Source organism: Haemaphysalis longicornis, unplaced genomic scaffold, assembly GCF_048455015.1.
Source record: "Haemaphysalis longicornis isolate Haplotype H1 unplaced genomic scaffold, Haemaphysalis longicornis Haplotype H1 scaffold_1, whole genome shotgun sequence".
NCBI classification, from domain to species: domain Eukaryota; kingdom Metazoa; phylum Arthropoda; class Arachnida; order Ixodida; family Ixodidae; genus Haemaphysalis; species Haemaphysalis longicornis.
Genome location: NW_027526203.1, coordinates 23,678,686 through 23,698,946, shown reverse-complemented (window position 1 = coordinate 23,698,946; position 20,261 = coordinate 23,678,686). Strand labels below are relative to the sequence as shown.

The 20,261-nt window shown below is 47.2% G+C and overlaps 1 protein-coding gene across 5 annotated transcripts in view; it reads right to left on the bottom strand.

The window, feature by feature from the left end:
- Positions 1-3,045: 3,045 nt before the first annotated feature.
- Positions 3,046-20,261, bottom strand: part of LOC144175497 (uncharacterized) — a 67,615-nt gene continuing 50,399 nt past the window's right edge. For all 5 annotated transcript variants that reach the window (XM_077704579.1, XM_077704592.1, XM_077704584.1 and 2 more), the window contains 3 exons: positions 18,826-18,988; positions 5,320-5,420; positions 3,046-3,267 (listed from right to left, as the gene is read on the bottom strand). In XM_077704579.1, coding sequence (XP_077560705.1) covers positions 5,320-5,420; positions 18,826-18,988 — 264 coding nt within the window. In that variant the 3' untranslated portion in view covers positions 3,046-3,267. The remainder of the gene's footprint in view (positions 3,268-5,319; positions 5,421-18,825; positions 18,989-20,261) is intronic.

Sequence of the window (20,261 nt, the reverse complement as noted above, 5' to 3'; positions counted from 1 at the left end):
AACGCCAGGTGATTTTTTTTTTTCGCCTCCGCTGATGTGCCGCCGCTTGCGTCCGAACTGACTTGCGCGATTTTGAGCACTGCGGCTGCGGGAACTGAGGTTAGCGTGACTGAACCGAGGTGGCCAAGATCAGTTTGCGTTAACCATGGTTAGCGGGGTAATCGCAGTTTCGTCTGCCTAGTAACGCAGCAAACTGCGGTTTTGTCTAACCACGGTTCGCTTAACCGTGGTTAACTGCGCCCATGTAAATATGGGTAATCGACCGGGCCAAGTCCGTCCAGCCATTGGTAACCGCAAGAAAGCCTCCCGCAATGAATTGTTCCCCTGGCGATTGCATGCTGATGCAGTTGCAGTCGTCAGGGGAAGTATAAGATTTAAAAAAAAAAATGACTAGGTGAGGCGGAAAGCTACCTTCTTTTCGAGCGTCGAAAAACAATGCGCTCACGCCGAAGGCAGCAACCACGACACACCGCACTAACCTTGACCTCCGATCTGCTTTCCGTCGCTACCTCAAGAGGGCACCACACCGCAGTGAAAAAGGCGGATTTGGGACCTGTTTTTATAATTGGGACACTGAAGCAAATTGCTCATTATATTGAAGTCTGGAAAGCACGGCCCATGTTCAGAGCTTTTTTCGGCTGATTTACACGCATTTTTTAACGAGAAACTTGTTCAGTGCTCTTTCCCTCGCATTGCACCTCCCTGCTGATTTGCTCACATCAGCCATAATGCCACACTAGCGATTCTGTAGGGCTAAGCTTAGCAGATTGTAGCATTTGTAATCTCTAGAACCATGCATGAAAAAATGGTTGATATTAACCACAAAATGTGTAAAATTCATAAAGCGATAGCATGAAAACACATTGAAAACTAGTGCGACACTATGGTATTCCAGGCGGCATATATTCTATCACCATTTCATAAACAAAGCTCCTAACTCTCTTTCGCTACCGCGCCTATCAAAATCGATCAATTTGATCGATACTTTTGGGAGTGCCTTTTCATAGCGTTCCAGACCTTTCTCGAACAAGTAAAGCTGTTCGGAGTTAGATGAGAAAACGGCCTTCCAAAATCAGTTTTGTTTTCATTTTTGCAACGGAAATGGGATTTTTGACACGCTTTTGAATCACCTGGGTATGGAAAAGGGGCGTGGTCACCGCACGTCACGGCTACCAGCGAAGAATGCGTGCCACTCGTAATTACTCTGCACCAGCGCTTGTTTTTTGCTATCAGGGCGTGAATAGGGAACTAGCAAACGATTTTCAATCGTCAGGTTCGCGCTCTAACAGTAATAATGCCAGAAGTCGGCTGAAAATGTCAAGCAGTGCCTGGTTGCAAAGCTACTTTATGATTTTAGGCAGTTTTATTGCCTTTGCACACGTTGTTCTAAGTACTGTGGTAGTTCTACTTACCCCAGGACCGTTCGCAAACAGTTTACAACAGTTTCGGTTTCGTTTCTGCATCGCGAAATTCATATTTAGCGCTACTACGCAGTTACCCAACTTCAAGGCTACCTGCCATGGCGCCTGAAGCGTCCGCGACTGATCCTCGAACAAAGCACGGCACTCCTGATTTCCCCCCACCCTAACCCGATTACTGCAATAAGAACTTCAGATGCAAGTCAAACCCAGTCGCCAGATATCTGTTCCACCGAGGACAGCGCTTCAAACCGGCCTTACACTGCCAGCTGTTCGCCTTCCAGTTTCGTTTCCATGTGAGGGTATATCCGGGTGTCTAATAGTGCTGCTTAGTTGAACTGTCTATTCGAACAGTGTCTCCGATAAGTTTTTGTACTGTTTCATTTGAAAAATGTTAGGTGGCGCTGCAATAGAGGAGGCTCGTTGTGCTGATCTTTTTCAGCGCGCAACTACTACTCGGCCAAAGATCGCAGGGCACGATTCTAGCTCATCGTACCTCATTTTAGCGAGCAAGGCTACAATTGCGAGTAAGAAGATGATAATAAAGCTCAGCTTTATGTTTTGAGAGATAACTGACCGTGAACGACAACAAGCATCAGCCACGGCGTTCCGTTTCCAACTTCATGCATGTTTTTTTCCGCATCGCGTGCTTGTCCCAAATATTGTGCTCGCTGTAAATGCAAAGTCAGCCATTGACAAGATGTTCTTACGTTATGTGGGGGCAAATTGGTGCCTCTGGTAATGACAAACCGCCAGATTTATTCCAGGAAACCACCCGAAATTGCACATTTTGAATTGGAGGTTGGGCTTCACCGCATGACACGAGCACCGTGCATGCTAACATTTTTTTTTTTATATCTGACAAACTGTTCCGCGCAAGTCGACATTTTTTTCTAAAGCGTGTATTTGAAATGTTTTCCTACAAAATGTATATTCAATTTTTTTTCTACTACCGGTGGTTTGATATACACAACTCCTTTTTTATCATTTTTTTCGACTTGACAAAAATTTTGGTTTTGATATTTTTTTTACAACTATGATATATAAAAACCTTTAAAAAACTAGTATTATTGGAAATGCAGTTAAATAATCTGCATTTTGTGCTCCTGCAATTAGTGCCTAACCAATTTTTTAGCAGGAAAAAAAATGTTTTCTTGGACCCCTGAAATTAGTCAATTTTCCGGCGGTAGCGAAAGAGTTAATTAAATTGGTTAAACTGCACACAGCAGCCACAATTGACTTCGATAAAGGTGATCTCGCAACAACTGTTTCAAAACCGCTCAACAAGCGCACCCAGTCGCCTAGTTTCTGTGGTTGTGAACTACTAAAGCCAAAAACTGTTCTAAACACATCTCATAACATAGGAACTTGCACGAAACATTTTTCTTTCCTACACTCCTCAGAATCTGTACAGGGCATTGTGAGTGCTTGAGCGACACCACACAAGCTATATTACTGCTATTGGCTGCCTGTACACTGCAACAATCAAATTGCAGAGTGTTGCCCTGTACTGGTGGTGCAGCCCTAAAATCAATTTCCGTGCTAGCCTGCACTTTGACGGTACCAAGACTTGGGAGCTGTCGGGAAAAAACCAGGAGGCAGTCAGAGTGCGAAAGAGGAGGCCCGATTGTGCAAGAATAAAGTTTTCTTTATTCTTTGTACTGGAAGAGGAATGCACACAAGGAAAAAAGAGCACACACAAGGAAGAAGAAGAAAAAAAAGAGCCACTCAAAACACGACAGTGCAAAAATAGATCTCTTTCAGCAGCCTTGCTGAGGGTCCACACATCACACACACACAGACATACACACACGTGCCTCCACATTAATGGCCCCATCCAGACTTTGGCCTGCAAAAAAGAGAACGGAGGGGGAGAGAGAGAAAAGAAACCATTAGCCAATCACATAAAAAAAAATCGATGTTGAATCACAAAACAAGGCCCGACAAAGCAGACAAACAATACCAGCAGGAAGAGTCAACACCTCTCTGGGCAATTTTTGTGTGATAACGATTTTTGAGGCTGTGGCTCAAACTGCCCACTTCAAATATGCTGTGCAAACGGACGCAACCAGTGGACCAGTAGAAGTGAAAAACCAAAACGCCCTCACGGCATGCTTAGAACAGTGTGAGGGGGTGCAGAGAAGGTAAAGTGGCACTAGACGGCATTAGATGCTGCTACACAATACGCTCGCAGGTTTGACCCATGGCATGACATTTCCTGCGATTCAAACTACCTCCACGAACATGATACTGTCTAGGGGAAAATGCTAAACACGACGAAAGTATTAACAATTTCTGCAAAGTTTTTCGCCTGACGATAAAATTGTTCAGTGCAACAATTCCAGCCGTGAAGCTCACATCCCGATAAAATAGTAAAACATTAGTGTCAGTTGCCTGCAGCCTGCCGCCTTTGCTGCTTGCTTGTGCAAGTTATACAGTGAAAGGTTGGTAATTCAAACTTCAATAATTTGAACTTATGGATTTAATTCAAGGCTGCGGCTAGCGTTCCGTCCAGACGGAACGATATGCAAGTGCTAAAGTTCCGTCCAGACGGAGCCGGCGCGAAATTTGTAGGGTTCCATCCAGACGGAAGTAACACCGGCTGATTAGACGCCGTCTTGAGTATTCATATTTGGTGTAGGAGTTTTGCCTCGGATAATGGCACTATCGTACCGGGTTCGACTCCCCCCGGACATGCTTTTTTTTGCGTGGTTGTGCCAGCGCTTTGTAACAGCTAACTTCGCGCCCACTTTATAATTGACGCGGTGAGAGCGGTCGGTCTAAATTTTGTACTCAACAGAGCCAAGGCCGACGTAGCCATCGCTAGTTACGCCCGATCTCCTGTAACTATTACAAGTGATTAACAGTGAATCAGGCTAGTCAGTGAGCAGAAGCAGTTTGGCTGGCTGGGTAAAGATAAAAAGACTGCATCTCCTCCTTTATCAGCAAGAGTATCAGCTAAAATTAAATCTGCAAGTGTTGCTGCAAGGCAGGATGAACAATGTACACGTCCACCATTTGCACGAAAAAGCAAAACGCAGATGGAGCGTATGAGGCACAGGAAACATGCAAGGAGCATGCGTCCACAGACTATATGGAAGATTCAAGATATAGATAGAACAGAAGCTGGCTTTCACTGGATTGTATCGTGACATGGATTGGATTGACAAGTGTCTGCTCCCACCAAACTTGTAATTTCACGCAATACACTGAAACTTGATTGTTACGATGTTTCTTTACATTTGTTAGCACCTAAAATCCACGACAAACCCTGAATTCTCGTGAAAAGACAGGGCCATTGATTCTCTCCGGAAAAATCAAGGGTTTTCAAGGACCATTTAAAAATTTCAGGACTTTCCAGGCCTTGAAATTGACACTTCTAAATTCAAGGGTTTTCAAGGGTTTCAAAGACCTGTGCGAACCCTGTCTTTCCTTGCTGCATAGCTGTGGGCTCCTCCACCTCCCTACCATGAGCTCACTATGCCGCATCTTGACACTGACACTCTTTACAAAACTCAGATGCGCACACACTCCGATGGCCGAGATGGAGTCGCGAAGAAGGCAAACTTGCATCGCAGGCTTGTGGTGGTTGGAACGAATAGTCGCGAACAGGGTAAGGGAGGGCTGCAGTGGTTTGGTAGTACCAGGCCGCTCATGGCTGCCAAGGGTTTCCTTGCAAACAGAGGAAACCTCCGGCCTTCAAAGAGCTTCAGCTTGCCTGCACACCCGAGGTTATCACACAACAGAGAAACCTCCTGGAAGAAGGCATGGCAGTGTGCAGGCACTTTGAGAAGCTCCGAACGCTGCACCACCTTCCCATTAAGATTTACCAATGTGTATCCTAAGCCCAAGCCCAGCACCCCAGCACAGAATTCCAGCGGAAGAAGAGTCTGGGACGTACTCAGGCCTGTCCGCCCGAGGCCTCGTCATCCTCCATGGCACTGATGGGACGAGCATCGCTGCCTTCGTTTGGGCTCTCCTTGCTCGGCAGGTCGGGCTCCTCTGCGGAAACAAAAACAGACGGGACAACAACTTTTTGGCAACGGGCACTTGGGTCTGGCACAGACAGCAGTAACACTCACGGGTCCATTGATCAAGGGTACAGTGTTTCCCAGTGGAACATTTCAGGTATCTCATAATTAGACTTTCCTTCAGGGCAGGTGAAGTCTCCAAAGTGGTTCTGCCTTGGAGAAGATATGCCATATGCAAACACCTACTGTCCTAGAGAAGGGAACACTCTACGGAGTATGCGTAGCCAACACTTGATGCATGCTATTTATTTGCTCCAGGCTGCTGTGCCCCTTTAGATCAGCAGCCCTATATCGCTGCTGTGCCAAGCAGCAAGCAAACTGAGAAGTAAAGTAAAGTTGGAGTTATTTAAGTTGCAAATGAAATTCGCAGGTCAGTTGGGCCTGTTTACACTGAACTTGGACATTTTGATTTACAGCAGGATCTTGAACAGAATTTTTAAGGGACAGGAAAAATCTGTTACATGCTGCTCCAGATGCTGTCTCAGGAAGGAAAAAACAACTTACTGAATACAGAACACACAGAACTGCTTCCTTTTACATGCAGCCACAGCCGTAGGAACTTGTGCTACTGTCAATCGTTTACTGATAAAAGTGATTGATTGATTGTGGGGTTTAACGCGCCGACGCAACGCAGGCGATGAGGCGCGCCGTAGTGGAGGGCTCCGGATTAATTTTGACCACCTGGGGATCTTTATCGTGCGCCGAAATCTCGTACACACGGGCGTTTTTGCTTTTCGCCTCCATCAGAAAAGCGGCCGCCGCGGCCGGGAATCGAACCCGCGACCTCGTGCTCTACTGATAAAAGTGGAGCAGAAAAACAAGAGTCAATATACGCCTGCCCTGCCAGCCACTTTTTCTGACAGTGCTATCCATAGCCACTGGGCAGAAAGGTTCCTGAATTTTGCAGAAGTGTGGCAAGTTGGATGAGTTGGAAAGACATGAATGGAATCAGCACACAAGACATCAAGACATTGGCAAATGTATGTGGGAAAAACGGGCCGCTCCCTAAATGTACGTTTACATGAACATCATTTATCACTGAAAGGTCCCGCCTCTTCTCATCTGCCTTCATGCTGTATTAAATGTGGCTGCTCACCGAATCTACGCGCCACTAACAATGTTCAAACATGGTCGGCAGATTACACGTGAAGTTGTAGAAGCCTTCCACATTGCGGACAGGGAAGACACGTGTGTAAGCCAAGCGAGTGTGCTGCTCCATTCAAAAGAGACTGCCCATCTGGAGGTCTTGATTTGTTTTTGGCGCGTGTATTAGTTCGCTTTCTCTCCATGTTGCTTTTTCTAGTACACCTCTGCGCAGTTTTTGGCTTTATCGCTTGTTTGTGCTGTGATTTCCATATGCTTATATACAGTAGAATTCGCTCTTACGTTCCTCAGTGCTTCGTTTTCCCAGCTGCTATGTTGGTTTTGTGCAGTCCCAGCACAGCTCACATAGAGTCCCATGTATTAAAATCCTCACTGTTATGTTGTGGCTTAGAGTACGTTCCCAGATCATTCATTGCAACCTGACACTCCGAACCATCCCGGGCAACATGCGCGGACCGCCATCCTGACGTCTGATAATCCTTGGCCAGGCTTGGCTACGGAACTGACTGCATGAAGCCGCACGCGGGTGCAATTCGTCACCACTAGATGGCCCTGTGTTACTCTATGCTATCACCATCATTACTGCATTTACAACATAAGTACAGTGGCTAGAATAGGAAAGTGTGATTAGCGGCATGCAGCGCCTACGAGGCGCTTTGAAGCCGCCGATAGGGATCGCGAGGGGGTGCGCGCGCAGATCGTCTGTAATGCGATTGCCACTTTGCCCAGCGAGAAGCACCGCTTGTTTCCTGTGCCGTAGCAGGTTTAAGGGTGCATTAGTGCCGCAAAAGTAGATCTACAGTTTTGTGCCGGACCGCTCTACGGTGTACAAGTCGATCCTGCAAAAAGAAACTGTCGTTTGGCGTTCCGAAGGATGTGCGTCTGTATTGGCGCAGTGGCGACGAGAAATACCACGTACTGAGAAACGGCTCAAGGAAAACACCGCTGTGTGCGAGCTACACTTTGACGTAAGATACATCTCCCGGCACATTGAACATACTGTGAACGGAAAAGTTGTCTCAATTTACACAGGCAGGCCTAGGTTGCCCCAGGAAAATCTGCCCACGCAATTTCCAAGTCCTCCGAAGTACCAGCCGAAACAACTTTGCGAGAAGCGCACCCACAGCCCCACCCAGCAATAAAAAAGCTAAGGATGGTGACTCCCCTGTGAGTGCAGAGTTTGAAGAACCCCATGCTTCTTTTCTGTCAAGAACTTGACCCTACCTTCGGCAACACAGGGGAAACCACACGCTGATCGAGTGTTTCCCCCTTCACTGTGGCTTACAGCGTGTGACGCACTGCGCAGGATAAAGCGAAAGCCCGTACACATAGGGTACAATTACAGACATTGGAAGCACTTACGAGGCACCTGACATACTGAAGAAGTCTGCCACTCTCCCCGTCCATGACTATCAAATTCGTTTTGGTCGTTTTGGCTTTGTCGTGAAAGAAAGAAGCACTTCAAGCTCGAGTTCCTCATGTAACAGCTGAATCGAAGGTCGAAAACGGTTTTCCGAAGACAATTCGAGAAAAAAATGCTTGAATTTGTTCACACAAAAAAAGAACTAGCAGTAAAAGGCAAGGCCCATTGAGCAAAGAAAGTTGATGGCCTCGAGACTTTGTAGTTTTAAACGAATCATGAGAAATTCACCAAAAGTGAGCAGTTTTTGTCTGTAACGAGCACGTCGAAAATAAAATGCGTGTTTACCAGTTACCAGCCCACAATTAATTCTCTGATGTGCATTTCATAAGTGTCAGAGCCAGCCGGCTATATTCGGCTGTCAAAGCGCATCCAGTCGACTGTAAACTGCGATGATAGTAGTTCTTAAAAAATACGACATTTATTGCATCTCAATGTGCGCTAGCATGTAGAATAGCTCTCAAAGAGGCTTTCTCGATGTGGTGCTGCGCGCGAATACATGCATACTCCATAATCCGTTGCCGTCGCAGCGAACGTGTAAGCGTGCGACAGTGCCACCTGGAATTTCCTTCAATAGCGTCACGCGGAAGTGGGCACGGTCATCACACTTTCCTATTCTAGCCACTGTAACGGAAGTGTCACTTTGGAATGCTGGAAGTGCGTGTTAGCCATAAAAGCACTACCGCATGAATAGCACGCACACTCGTCTTCATTGTGCGCTTCAAGGTTTGAGAACACCATTGAACTTGCAACCACGAACTTTGTCGTGCCTTGACGGCGTCGCGACAACGGGAGGCACTTTCCCTTCAAGAAAAGCTTGACGTACTAAACGCAGTAGACAAGCAGCAAGCGCGGAAGAGCTGACACCGCTAGGGACCTTGCGTTGCCATGTGTGGTGCTTTCCAGCGATCGCAAAAAGCGGCAATCCTACATTCTTGCGTTTTTTACAGTTCGAAAGCCAAAGTTGCAAAAATACATGGTTGCAAGTCAAAGCTACACTCTTTTCGTTCATTTTCAAAGGTTTCCTCACAGCTGCGTTTTCCTGGTTGTTACGTTTCGTTTTCCCGGTCCAGTGAAAAGCGTATGAACGGCGTTCCACTTTAGTTCCTTTCTGCCTAATAAAACTCAGTTGTCAACGATGGCTGTCCTGTGTGTTGCTTCTCTGCGTCTCCGTGTCTTCTCTGGTTCCATTCATGATCCTGAATTTTACACATTTGGAAAACATTCTGACAATTGCAACACAGAGAATCATTCCTTGGTTTTGGTTTTGCTCATTTGAAATGCAGAAATCTTAGTTGCATTTTACACGGTGCAAATGCAAAACCAAACAACTCCGTGAATGTTGTTCTGTCTAAGCGGAACATTCATAAAAAAGACGCTGCAACACCCTTTCAGCAGTGCAAGTAAACCTGCGTGACATTTAGATTACACTGCCAGGAATACTTGAGCCAAATATTACACGTGCACGAACAGTGGTGAGCGCACAAACGCTGTGAAAGACGCAGAAAAACCAACCGCGCTCTCTTCAATTTTCCTCAATATGCGCCCCTGATGTGGCCTAAACGACGTCATTGCGGCCATGACTGCCCTATTGGTTGTCGCTGGTCAACTTCGTGGCTTATTTCTCACATTTCCTGTGACGATCCGTCGTCGTAAGCACTGTGTACCAACCTCTTCTACGCCGAAACCTGTACGCAGTTTTGGCGTTTTTGTGTTTTGAGTGCACGCAGAGTTTGAGTGACGAACTCAATAATCCCCTTTTAATGAGACCACTCAACAACAAATGTTCATTGCTTCAAAAACACCCTACCAGCCTGAGCGCACGCTTGCGAGCAGGCAGCCATGCCTGCTTTTTTGTGGCGCCAGACCGAAAATAGACCCCTCCATGTTGCGGAGAAAAGGAGAAAACTCCCCAGCTTGTGATAAGTGAAGACGTCTAAGAGAAGGCCGCGAGCCGCCCCCCCTCTCCGGGAGAGAGCGTGCAGCTTTTGTCATGTTGCCGGCGGTCAAGTTGAGAGGGAACAATTGTGCGCTATTTCTCATCCCGCGTAGTTAGGGTGATAGTTAACGAATTTTTGTATTTCTTGCAGGAGGATATTGCTTGGACAATACACTTTACTCCAAAAAACATTCCGAGTAGTCAGTGGTAAGTGACAATTTCTATTTGCCAAGATTCTACAGCATATTACTTATATTGCAGTTGCACTTTTCCCTTGAAATCTTTTTGTATGCGCTGCATTTTTGCGTATTTAATTTGCACCTCTGTGCTGTGCCCAGGAAAAAACAAAGGGAAACGCATATTATCCATACACTTAAAGGCCAACTGCACTCAAATTTTTCTTTGTCCAAATTTGATCCAGATAGGTAGTCTAAGCCCTTAAAATCACCATGGCGAAATCCTAATCTTCGTAAGGAAAGAGCACGAGGTGCCGTCGTTCGAAGTACCTCCGAGCAGACAACGTTTGCACCTGGCGGGGAGTCGCCAAAACAAGCTCTGAGCGGCCTGTGATGGAGGTAGGGGAACCTGTCCCGTGGAGGTCGCGCTTCTCCGGCGACTTGCCTGGCGCTCTGGGTTTCTCTGCTACACCACCGTGCTGTACCGCCGTCACCATCACATGTTTAAAACTAGCAATATCCGCCACTTTTTTTTCCCATGCAATAAAGGAGATTAGAAGCCTACAAACTATTCACGCACTTGCAAACGTTTTGGAGTTAGCAAAACTTTTTTTTACTTGAAAATTGTATTACAAAAAAAAAGAAAAAAAAAAGGAAAAAGTGGAAACGCGCACTTGCCTTACCTTTGTCATTCCTATTGCATCTATCACAGAAAAAAGGGATCTCTTATAAAGATTCAGCAAGGCTTGGGAGTGGGCTAGTTGGTGTTTTAACATCTTGAAGTGCAGAGTGCCTTGCCTGTTTTTGTGTTATTCACCCTGTTCTACGTTTCGTGCCAGGCAGCGCACCTCTGCACTTCAAGATCTTATAAAGACTTGACCACTTGCACTTCCGCATCCAATACTTGCCATATTTGGGCTGGCCCAATGCTAACTCCATCCCATAGACCTTTCCAAAAATTTGACGACCTAATTAGAGTTGTTGTACACGCGGGTATAAACATTTGTGCGACTTTTTCCTCAGTTGCTAAGTGAACAAAAATCAGCCTTGCTCGTGGTATCAAATACAGCCACACAAATATCGGCTGTTGTCTTCGGGAAGTGTGAAAGCTAACAAAGCTGCTCCTCTCTTAAACAATAAACTAGATTTTTTTTCAATTCCAAGTGAAGTATTTACTTTTATAGAGCGTTAGATTTAGTTTACTTGAAAGTAAAATGTCTTCAACAGCACGTCTCTGGTGAAAGTATAAAATGGCGACAGATAGACAGGTAACTTTTTTCGTGTTTTCATGCATCATTTAGCTGTGTAAGCTGGCTTACAGTTTCAGACAACTTTTATAATTCGATTCTCGATGTGCAGCAAGGCAAAAAATACTACGCCGCAATTCACAAATCTGTTTGCACGTCATGTATAGTAAAAATAGAGATTGATCTCCAGCTGCGTGCGGTTTGTTTCCTTCAAAGAGCGATGTGATAGCTCAGGCGCCGGCTAACCAAAGCTGTTTTTCGATATCGTACAAGCAAGAAGCAGCAATGCCAAGGATTGCTGCCCCGGCAGTTATTCTGGTGGAAAAATAACTGTCAAACGGTCCACTTCATCTCGATTGATAGTGATAGCAACGCGATGTCGGAAGTGCGCCTAGCCACATTATCCTGGGCAAACGTTAGTGGAAGTTCTGTGGAAATTGCGAAACACGACGCTACCAAGCACATTTGAAGGCGGCTCTGAGTGGCCGCCGGTTCTGGCGCGGCCGCTTCTGTTCCATCACGTACGTCACACATCCGGCCGCCGGTAATGGCCGCCTTTTCTATTCAGTTTTGGTTCCGAAACACCCAATGTCGCGAGCCGTTCGGGTCACGCGTGTCAATGTTTGAAACGCAGTATTAAAGCAAAGCTTTATACCTCTACCCGCCCCCCCCAAGGGTTCTTTCGCGACTGCTGGTGTCAACAGAAAACTCCCGCAAACAAATAAAAGAATTTACAGGCACCGCCAGGAATCGAACCTGGAACTAATAGCGTAACATAGCAAGAGCCCGTTGTCTTACCGATTTAGCTACGAGCCCATGCGGAGACGGTGAAGACAGACGGTGGACTCACTAAGCACATCTACTGGTTTACCCCCTGCATTCTCGCTGAATGCCACATGATAGTGTCACACGACTTCACACGCCGCTGTGCGCTCCGTCCACGGCACGTCTTGCGGCCCTGTGCGCGCCTTGCGCGTGCGCTAGAAGTTACAAAAATTACAGGAAGCTGACACCAACGCATGGCGTCTCACTTATAGTACGCCAGTGTGCTGAAACCTATGGCCTCCAGTGTTCATGTAAAAAAAATCCCAGCTCCTTGTCGTCCATCCTCACGCCAAACGGCACATAAAGGAACACATTCAAATACAGTCTACGCTCGTTACAGCGGATCCGGCAACAACAGACTTTCGGTTACATCAGACCATTTCTGTTGGTTTGTCTGGTCTCCATGCATTTTAATGGAGTCCACTCCGCTCATAACGGACCTGGCTAGAGCAGACAATCGGCTACAACAGACTAAATTTTAGGCGAAAATTGTTTCAAACTAATGTTAATAGCGGACTTCCGCGATGCCAGCACCGGATGTGCTTTTTCTTTGTTTATTTTTGCAAGAAAACTTATGTCTGGCAACATTGCCGGCAGCCAGGTAGTTGGCACAGCCAAGCCAAGCCAGTGCCAGTGGCTTTTTTTGTGCGACCAGTGGAATGAGCGGCAGGGCAGCTGATTTCCACTGTCGGATAACTTAAGTGTAATTAACGCTGTTAAACATGGGGAAAAACAGGCCGACATCGCCAGAAGTACAGGCCTGTCCAAGCACACAGTCCGCTCCACCGTCAAGAACAAGGCCACTGCCTATAAACGCGACTCCGGTGAGATTGAAAACAGGGCTATCGAATACTCGAAGTGGTGCACTCGGAGGCAAGTCTGCCCTCGTCAGTTTATTTAATAAAAAACTCGGGTTCAGTAAAGTTCGGCTTTTATTATTCCCACGCATGCATCATTCCCATTCCGTTCGGTGAAAAAGGTAAGAAATGCCTCAAGTAGGGGGGTTGTTCCCCATCCATTGTGTGCAATCTGCCGGTAACCGTGCGCAGTCCAACTGGTCTAACTTTCGATTTCACAGCTGACTGTCATGAGATTATTTCATTACAGCTGTTTCAATGACCAGACTAAAATCGCTAAAAATGTGGAAGCTGCCTTGAGGGAACGTCAGGCAGCGATCCGATTTGTTTGACGAACGGTTTCGGGAAAACCTGCCTCGTCGTGAGGGGATTTAAAAGAGCCTAGCTAATGCTGATGGCCACGACTGATGTTTTATAGCTGGTTAATAATTGCTCCTAGTTATTATATTCTCGCTTTATTTGCTCAGATTATCATGCGTCTTTACACACTTGACCGCAAGCGCTAGGCCTTTTCCAAGTGCCGGTGCTAAGCTTTGGAAAAGGTGTTTACGCGATTCTTTGCCCTCACGCGAACACTGTGCAGAGGTGCTGCAGGCGTGTAGAAAGAACAAAGTGAATGCACTATGCATATGCAATATCGGTCAAAATACTGCATACTTCGCCTCCAGCGGACGTTTTTTTCCGAATTCAGAGGGTCCGTAGTAACGGGCGTAGACTGCACTCCTTGATGGCCAGGCCATCACTCGAAGCCCCGGCATCAAGATCCTGGGCCTAAATCTCCAGGCCAACACCAACAGTGACGTATCGTTGCAGCGCCTCAAACACAGCATCAATCAAATCATACACATTATCAGGCGAGTTGCCACCAAGAAGCGAGGCCTCAAGGAAGCCGATAGCTTTCGATTAGTTCAAGCTTTTGTCCTCTCGAGAATCACTTACGTCAACCCCCTGTCTTCTTCTCGGCAAGGAGGACATAAAGAGGCGTTATATAATGATTAGAAAGGTGGTTGAGCAAGCCATTGGTCTTTCCATGAGTGTGTCCACAGAGAGGCTGCTTAGCACAGGGACCTACAACACGGTGGAAAAGCTGATAGAGAGCCATCTTTCTAATCAGAAGCTCCGAATGAGCAGAACTGCGGTGGGTGGCCGCAACCTTCACCAGATTGGCTGGGCAGCACAGAATGTCACTTCGCTTGATGTACTCCCGCACTCTTGGCGACAAGAACTAAAGATGCTCCCTTTGCTTAGAAATATGAGCCCCTCACACGACTAGGGTCGCCTACAAGCACGGGCTCAAGCGCTCAACACCACCCTCTGTGGGGATCATGCAGTTATCTACACTGATGCCTCCAAACATCAAGGGCAGTAGTACACCATCATCGTGGCTACCTCCAGAACCAACCTCCTCGCGTGTGCCTCACTCAAGACCCAAGACATGATGGCAGCAGAAGAGGCAGCCGTCGCCTTGGGTTCAGAGGGTAGTAACCGATTCCAAACAAAAGCCTACCAAAATTACCAGTCGTGTTGGGTGTCCCGACGTGCACTGTGTGTGCTAAAAACCCACTCCCCAAATGGTTTCATTCAGCTCATCTGGACACCCGCTCACGCTTCCACAGAGGATAACGAAAACGCCCAACAACAAGCTTGTGCTTTTACCTCCGTGCTACGGAGCTGCACGAGGACAGTCACCCGCTTGTCTCGTTCAGGGACATAACCCAGCACAGGGGTGAGACAGCTGAATCAGATTTGGGAGCAGTTTTTGGAGCAGCGAAATCTCGATTTTGGAGCAGAAGAACCTTGATTTGGAGCAGAATGATGACATTTAATTAGTATGTCACCTTAGGAGCCTAAAAATCAAATTTTTGGCAACTCGGGAGAAAGGGGGGGGAGTGCACTTTTTAATGGGTTTTGAACGTACATAACACTGAAACAGCCTTTCAATAAAGTTTTTTCTACTAAGGAGCGAACTGCACTACCTTTTTACAAGCCATTTATAAATTCTTAGGCTCTATGCATAGATAGCATGGAGTGCCGTTGAAAACATCGAATTGAAAAAATTAGCAATCGTAAGGCATTTTCATTATCATGTGAATGCTGAAATTATTATATTTGTAATCCCAGACCCTGCTTTACACACAATTGTAGAGGCATGGCAAAAGTTGCACAAAGCGAGATGACAATCTTCGCACCCCACGAGCCCATTTCAACACCCAAGGTGCGTATTCACTTCGATTGCAATTTGAATAACGCTGGTATAGTTTAGCCACCTCCCTCTTGGCATTAAATTTCCCTTCAGATAGATAAACCATTATTATTGGCCACTATCGGCAGTGGCCATTATCGGCCACTGCTAGAAAATTTTGCGGCGATGTAGCCTGCGCCGCCACTTCTGCAGTGTCGATCGTCTCATTTCCGCCACTCGCAAGCTCGCTGTCAGAGGCAGCAATAACTCAGCGTTTTATTATAACACCGCAATGAGTCCGAAATTTCACTTCAAGCACGCACCGTGCCTCTCACTCGAGGCCGAAACACGGCGAATTCGCGGGCCCCATGTTTTTGATGAACGCGACCCCGTTCTTAGAGTCACGCAACTTCCCTCAACAGATCAAAAACGACTACCTAAATGAAAACCCAGCCACCCAAATAACCAAAACCACAGTAGAAATCGGCGAAGAGCCCTCTGCCTGAACCACGAGCAACGGCTTCGCCCGCGGCCATGTTTTCCAATATTCACCACACCAAGATGGCGGCGCCCAGTAATGTCATTCCGGATATACGGCACTCCGAAAATTGCCGTTTTTTCATCAATTTTCACCAGTAGTTTGTCGCCTGAGTACACATACGTATTTTTTTCTACAGGACCTTGCAGTTTTTTTCATGGGAAAACTTAAAAAAACCCGACATGGTGACCTTCAAAAAAACTATCTTGGGGACAATTTTATGCAGGTTTTTTATTGAATGATCAATCAATTAAACCTTTACAAACAGGATCATCGTGGGGGTGCTGGAAAATTATACCGTCAGTAAGCGTTTCCCACCACTGAAACTGGCGGGAGCGTTAAAATCCTTGGCTCTCAGACTGTTTTGGAGCAGTTTGGCGCAATTTTTGCAATTTTAAAGCTTTGGAGCAGCCTGGCGCAGGAAAGAAGATTTGTATCAAAAGTGCGCAATATGCGCAGCTGTCTCACCCCTGCCAGCATTATCACCTTCAGAGACAGACCCTACCTTTGCCTTCCCTGACCTTTCCACAGGAAAACAAACTATCCTACGGCACATAGGTACAATCCGGCTCCTTCGCACACCCGACGCCGACGCGTCTTCACTTAAAGCACCCGAATCGCTACGACGCTGAATGTAAATATTGCTCAGAAGTAGGAACACGCCGCCACATAATCGCAGTATGCAACTTTAGCCCTGAAAACCCTCTGCTCTTTCCGCCAACTACCCAACGAGAGAAATGGGAAATTCTCCTGTCCTGCCCCTCTCAGCCTACCCAGCTTCAGCTGGTGGACAGAGCACAGGCGGCGCAGACTGAATATGGGCTACAGTGAAGAAGAAACCACTCCCCTTGGCCACACTCTGGGCCGTTCAGAAACCAAAGTAGTACTTCCTCCTCCACCTCCCCCTCCTCCTTCTAATTCTCGTCCTCCACCGTTTCGGCTGCCGGTCTCTTCGCCTCCGTCCGTGGCGGCAGAGATGGAGAAGTCAGATCGTCTAACACCGGGTTTGAGCTTTCTTTAATTTTATGAAAAAAATTGCCACTCTTGTGCTACACCAATAAGCTCAGCTCAACCAACCACCATTCATGCATCATCATTGATTTAATCTTATCAAGAATATCTCTTTGAAGTAATAAAGGGTGTGAAAAAGTGCATTTCACTTTTCTCTGGTTTCACTATTTGTAAAGCGACGTGACTGATTTTAAGGGACGTCGCATAGGTAATCGTTTTGGGTGCCGTGTGCAGCTTTGCTTTCCAATCGCATTCACAGGGTGGATTGGCGCAATTTTTTTTGCATTTCGCACTCTTTATGTGTACTATTGGGTGACATTATTTTTAAGTTGTCGAAAATTTGAGTGCAGTTGGCCTTTAACTGCATACAGCAACATTTTAAACGTTACAAAAAAGAGTACCACACAATTACATTGTGCTTACTTGGATAACAAAGTCATCTAATTACCTAACTCCTTATCACACATACCGAGGAAAAAAACATGCACATAACAGACACTAGTAGAAGGGGTAGGGAAAAAAAAGGTTCCATAGAACTGGTTGTGTGGCTGCATGTTTTGGATTGAAACCAGAACTGTGTTCATAATTGGGGATTAAAAATTGCTTGCTGTTTGTCCCCAATGTGTGTAAACATTGGCGAACGCGTCCAGAATGACTGCAATGCCAGTGTGACTACATACATGCGATTTAAAATTGAAATGCAAAAACACCCATATTTCCACATAAATTTAACAACGCCAAGGGAGGCAAAGGGGAATAAATTCATCCACTCGTTTAGGCAAGTTTATTTTTTGAAATGAAAGAACAGTGGAGAAAGATATGCTCCCCGGGTGGGATCTGAACCCACAACCTCCAGAATACGCGTTTGGTGCGCTACTGGGAAGGCTACGCTACTGGGAAGGGTGTGTTCCCCTCCACTTTTTTTGGTATTTGTGTTAATTGTTTCCTGTGCTTGGGTGTGGTAGCCAGCGCCGCTCCGAGCTCGGACAACTTGGGGTGGAGACCTTCACCCCGGCCTGCTGGCTTTTAGTTGTGTATACGGGGTGTTTCAGGGAAGACTGGGTAGTTAAAAAAAAAAAAAGGCTTTTGGAGGTAAAATTGCTTTTTTTGCGTGAAGTGATCAGGGGCTGTTGTGGACGCAATGAAACGAGTTTGAATTGCTATTTAGGCTAACAATGAACTAGTACTCGTTCATTAACTCTATTGCATTTAGGCGTGTGATTGTAATGTGGAAATTAGACGACCTTGAGTCAACCCGATATCCAGCGTTAGATTTGTGAAAATGTAATTGCCCGGAGACCTATGGGCTTTCAGTCCCCAGGATGCACGCACCTGGAGCGTGGTGGCTGCATAGCGTCGCAAAGCCATGCCCACATGTTGATGTCACTCAGAGCTGCATACGTCACATGCATGCCGGGCTTTATCACGGCTGCACCAGAGCGGGAGAGTGCCTCTGATCTAGCCCCGCTGTGGCTTTATCTTGCCTTGAACAAAACGTAGGGCAGCGTGCTCCGAGTGACGTCAACACGTGGGCATGGCTTTGTGGCACTTTGCAGCCGCCACGCTCCAGATGCGTACATCTTGAGGAGTGAGGAAAAAGAGGATTTCACACACATTGTAAATACGGCCACTCTATCCAGACCCAATGACATCCAGTAGGTGGAAAGGTAAGCTCCCATCCTACAGCAGCAAGTGAAATTCCTTAGGGCACAGCACTGACATGTGGACTGCATTGCTTGTGGCCTGAACGTGGACTGTATGCCACCTTGGGTTACTAGCGCTGCTTGCAAAGGACATTTTCTGGGCACACTGCCAATGTACTCATCAGTTTTGCGTGACTCAAGAAAACTGCATTCTGTAGTGTGGTGTCGGAAGGAGGGGGTCCACAGCACTTGTGTACTGCTTGCCATAGCTAAAATGGTTGCTGGATTTGTCAGAGTTCACTCAAGCCACAACTGACAAAGGGCAAACAAAAAGGAAAAACTTGGAGTAGAATTTCTTGCATGCGATACCGGTGAGAAGCAAAGAAGAATAAAAGCCCTTTGAGCGCAGCTGGACAGAGGAGTGCAAGACTCACTTAGGTTGCTGCCATCCTGGGCGCCAACGGGTGAGGCATCTCTCGTGTGGCCCCAGGGGCGCACGGGCAGATCACGTGCCGACTGGGCGGCCTTCAGGGCAGCATGCATGGTCTCCCACGAGCGGAGCGCCGCACTGGGGCCCCAAGGGCCTGTGTCCTCTGGCTGAGAGAAGAGGGGGGAAGAGGGACAACTGCAGCACGCAGGCCTGCTATCAGATACTTCTATTCTCTTGTCTCCATCTTTTGCATGGTGCCTGCCCAAGTTGAAGAGCTGAAAAGACAGCCGGGCGTTTTCACACAAGGTGCCATGCCATTCCCCTTCTGCGTGTGCTGGTGGAAGAGGCACCCAAATCGGTCATAAAAAAAACAAGAGGTAGATCCAACAGCGCATTCTGCAACTTGCCATCGAACATCAGGACTCAGGTTCAGCTGTGCTTTCATACGCAAGGTTTCTTCCATGCAACATCCTCCGTTGGTGCCCATGCAATGTGCCAACTGTGAGCTGCACGCTAGGACTGCACTTTCCAAAGACCCCCCCTCCCGCTGCACCAATCTTTCACATGAGCCAGCGTGCTTACCAGTCCTTGAAATCCGTGCACGCCTGCTGTGACTGGCAAGTGCTCTGTATAGCACAAAAGTGGTGGGGACCACTCTCCCAGCAACAAAGAACGATTTGTTGCCAGTGCTTGGCACTGTGGGGGTCCTTAGACCCCCTTTTCCTCTTCCCGTGAGCGCTTGCCCGCACACGTTACGTCACCTCGCGGGCGGCGCTCCAGCGGGGAAAAACTGCCCTGTTGCCGCTGTCACTCCTCCTTGCCCAGGGGCCTTCCTCCTTTCCCGGGCGCCTTTTAAGCATGCGCTGCTAGTGGGACCGAGGGAGATCGGAGATGGGAGATGGAAAAGAGGGATGCTGCTTGTCCCCTCTTAACCATTCGGTTCTGTCAGGGCCTGCCTTGTTGACCCCGATCGGACGCACAAGGTAGGCCTATTCCTACCTTGCGGCGGCCCACGTGCAACCTCGGCAATGGCCGCCGTTTCGGGCAGGGCCTCGAGGCACGCATTGGTAAAGTGTAGTTCTTAGCCCTGTCGTGGCAATCAATATGCGCTGTACCATTCGGCCAATAGATCTCATTCGTCCTGGCCCTTTGGAGCCTGCCATCACCTTTGTCGGTGAGTTGAATCCCTCATGGCATCCCTCAAGACCCCGCAAACTCTTGGGGGATTTTGGTGGGTGTAGCTACGAACCCCTTTTAATCCCACAGCACAAAAGGTGATGGGCATGAAATTTACGATTTCAGATACTGCAATTGTCCACTCCCGAGAAACAGACTGAAAGGTCTGTTTTTACCGCAGCTGCAAGCCGAGCTCTTTCGGGGGCACTAATTACTGGGCAAGGTGGAAGCAACAAGCTTCAACAAAATGGGGATCACTTGATT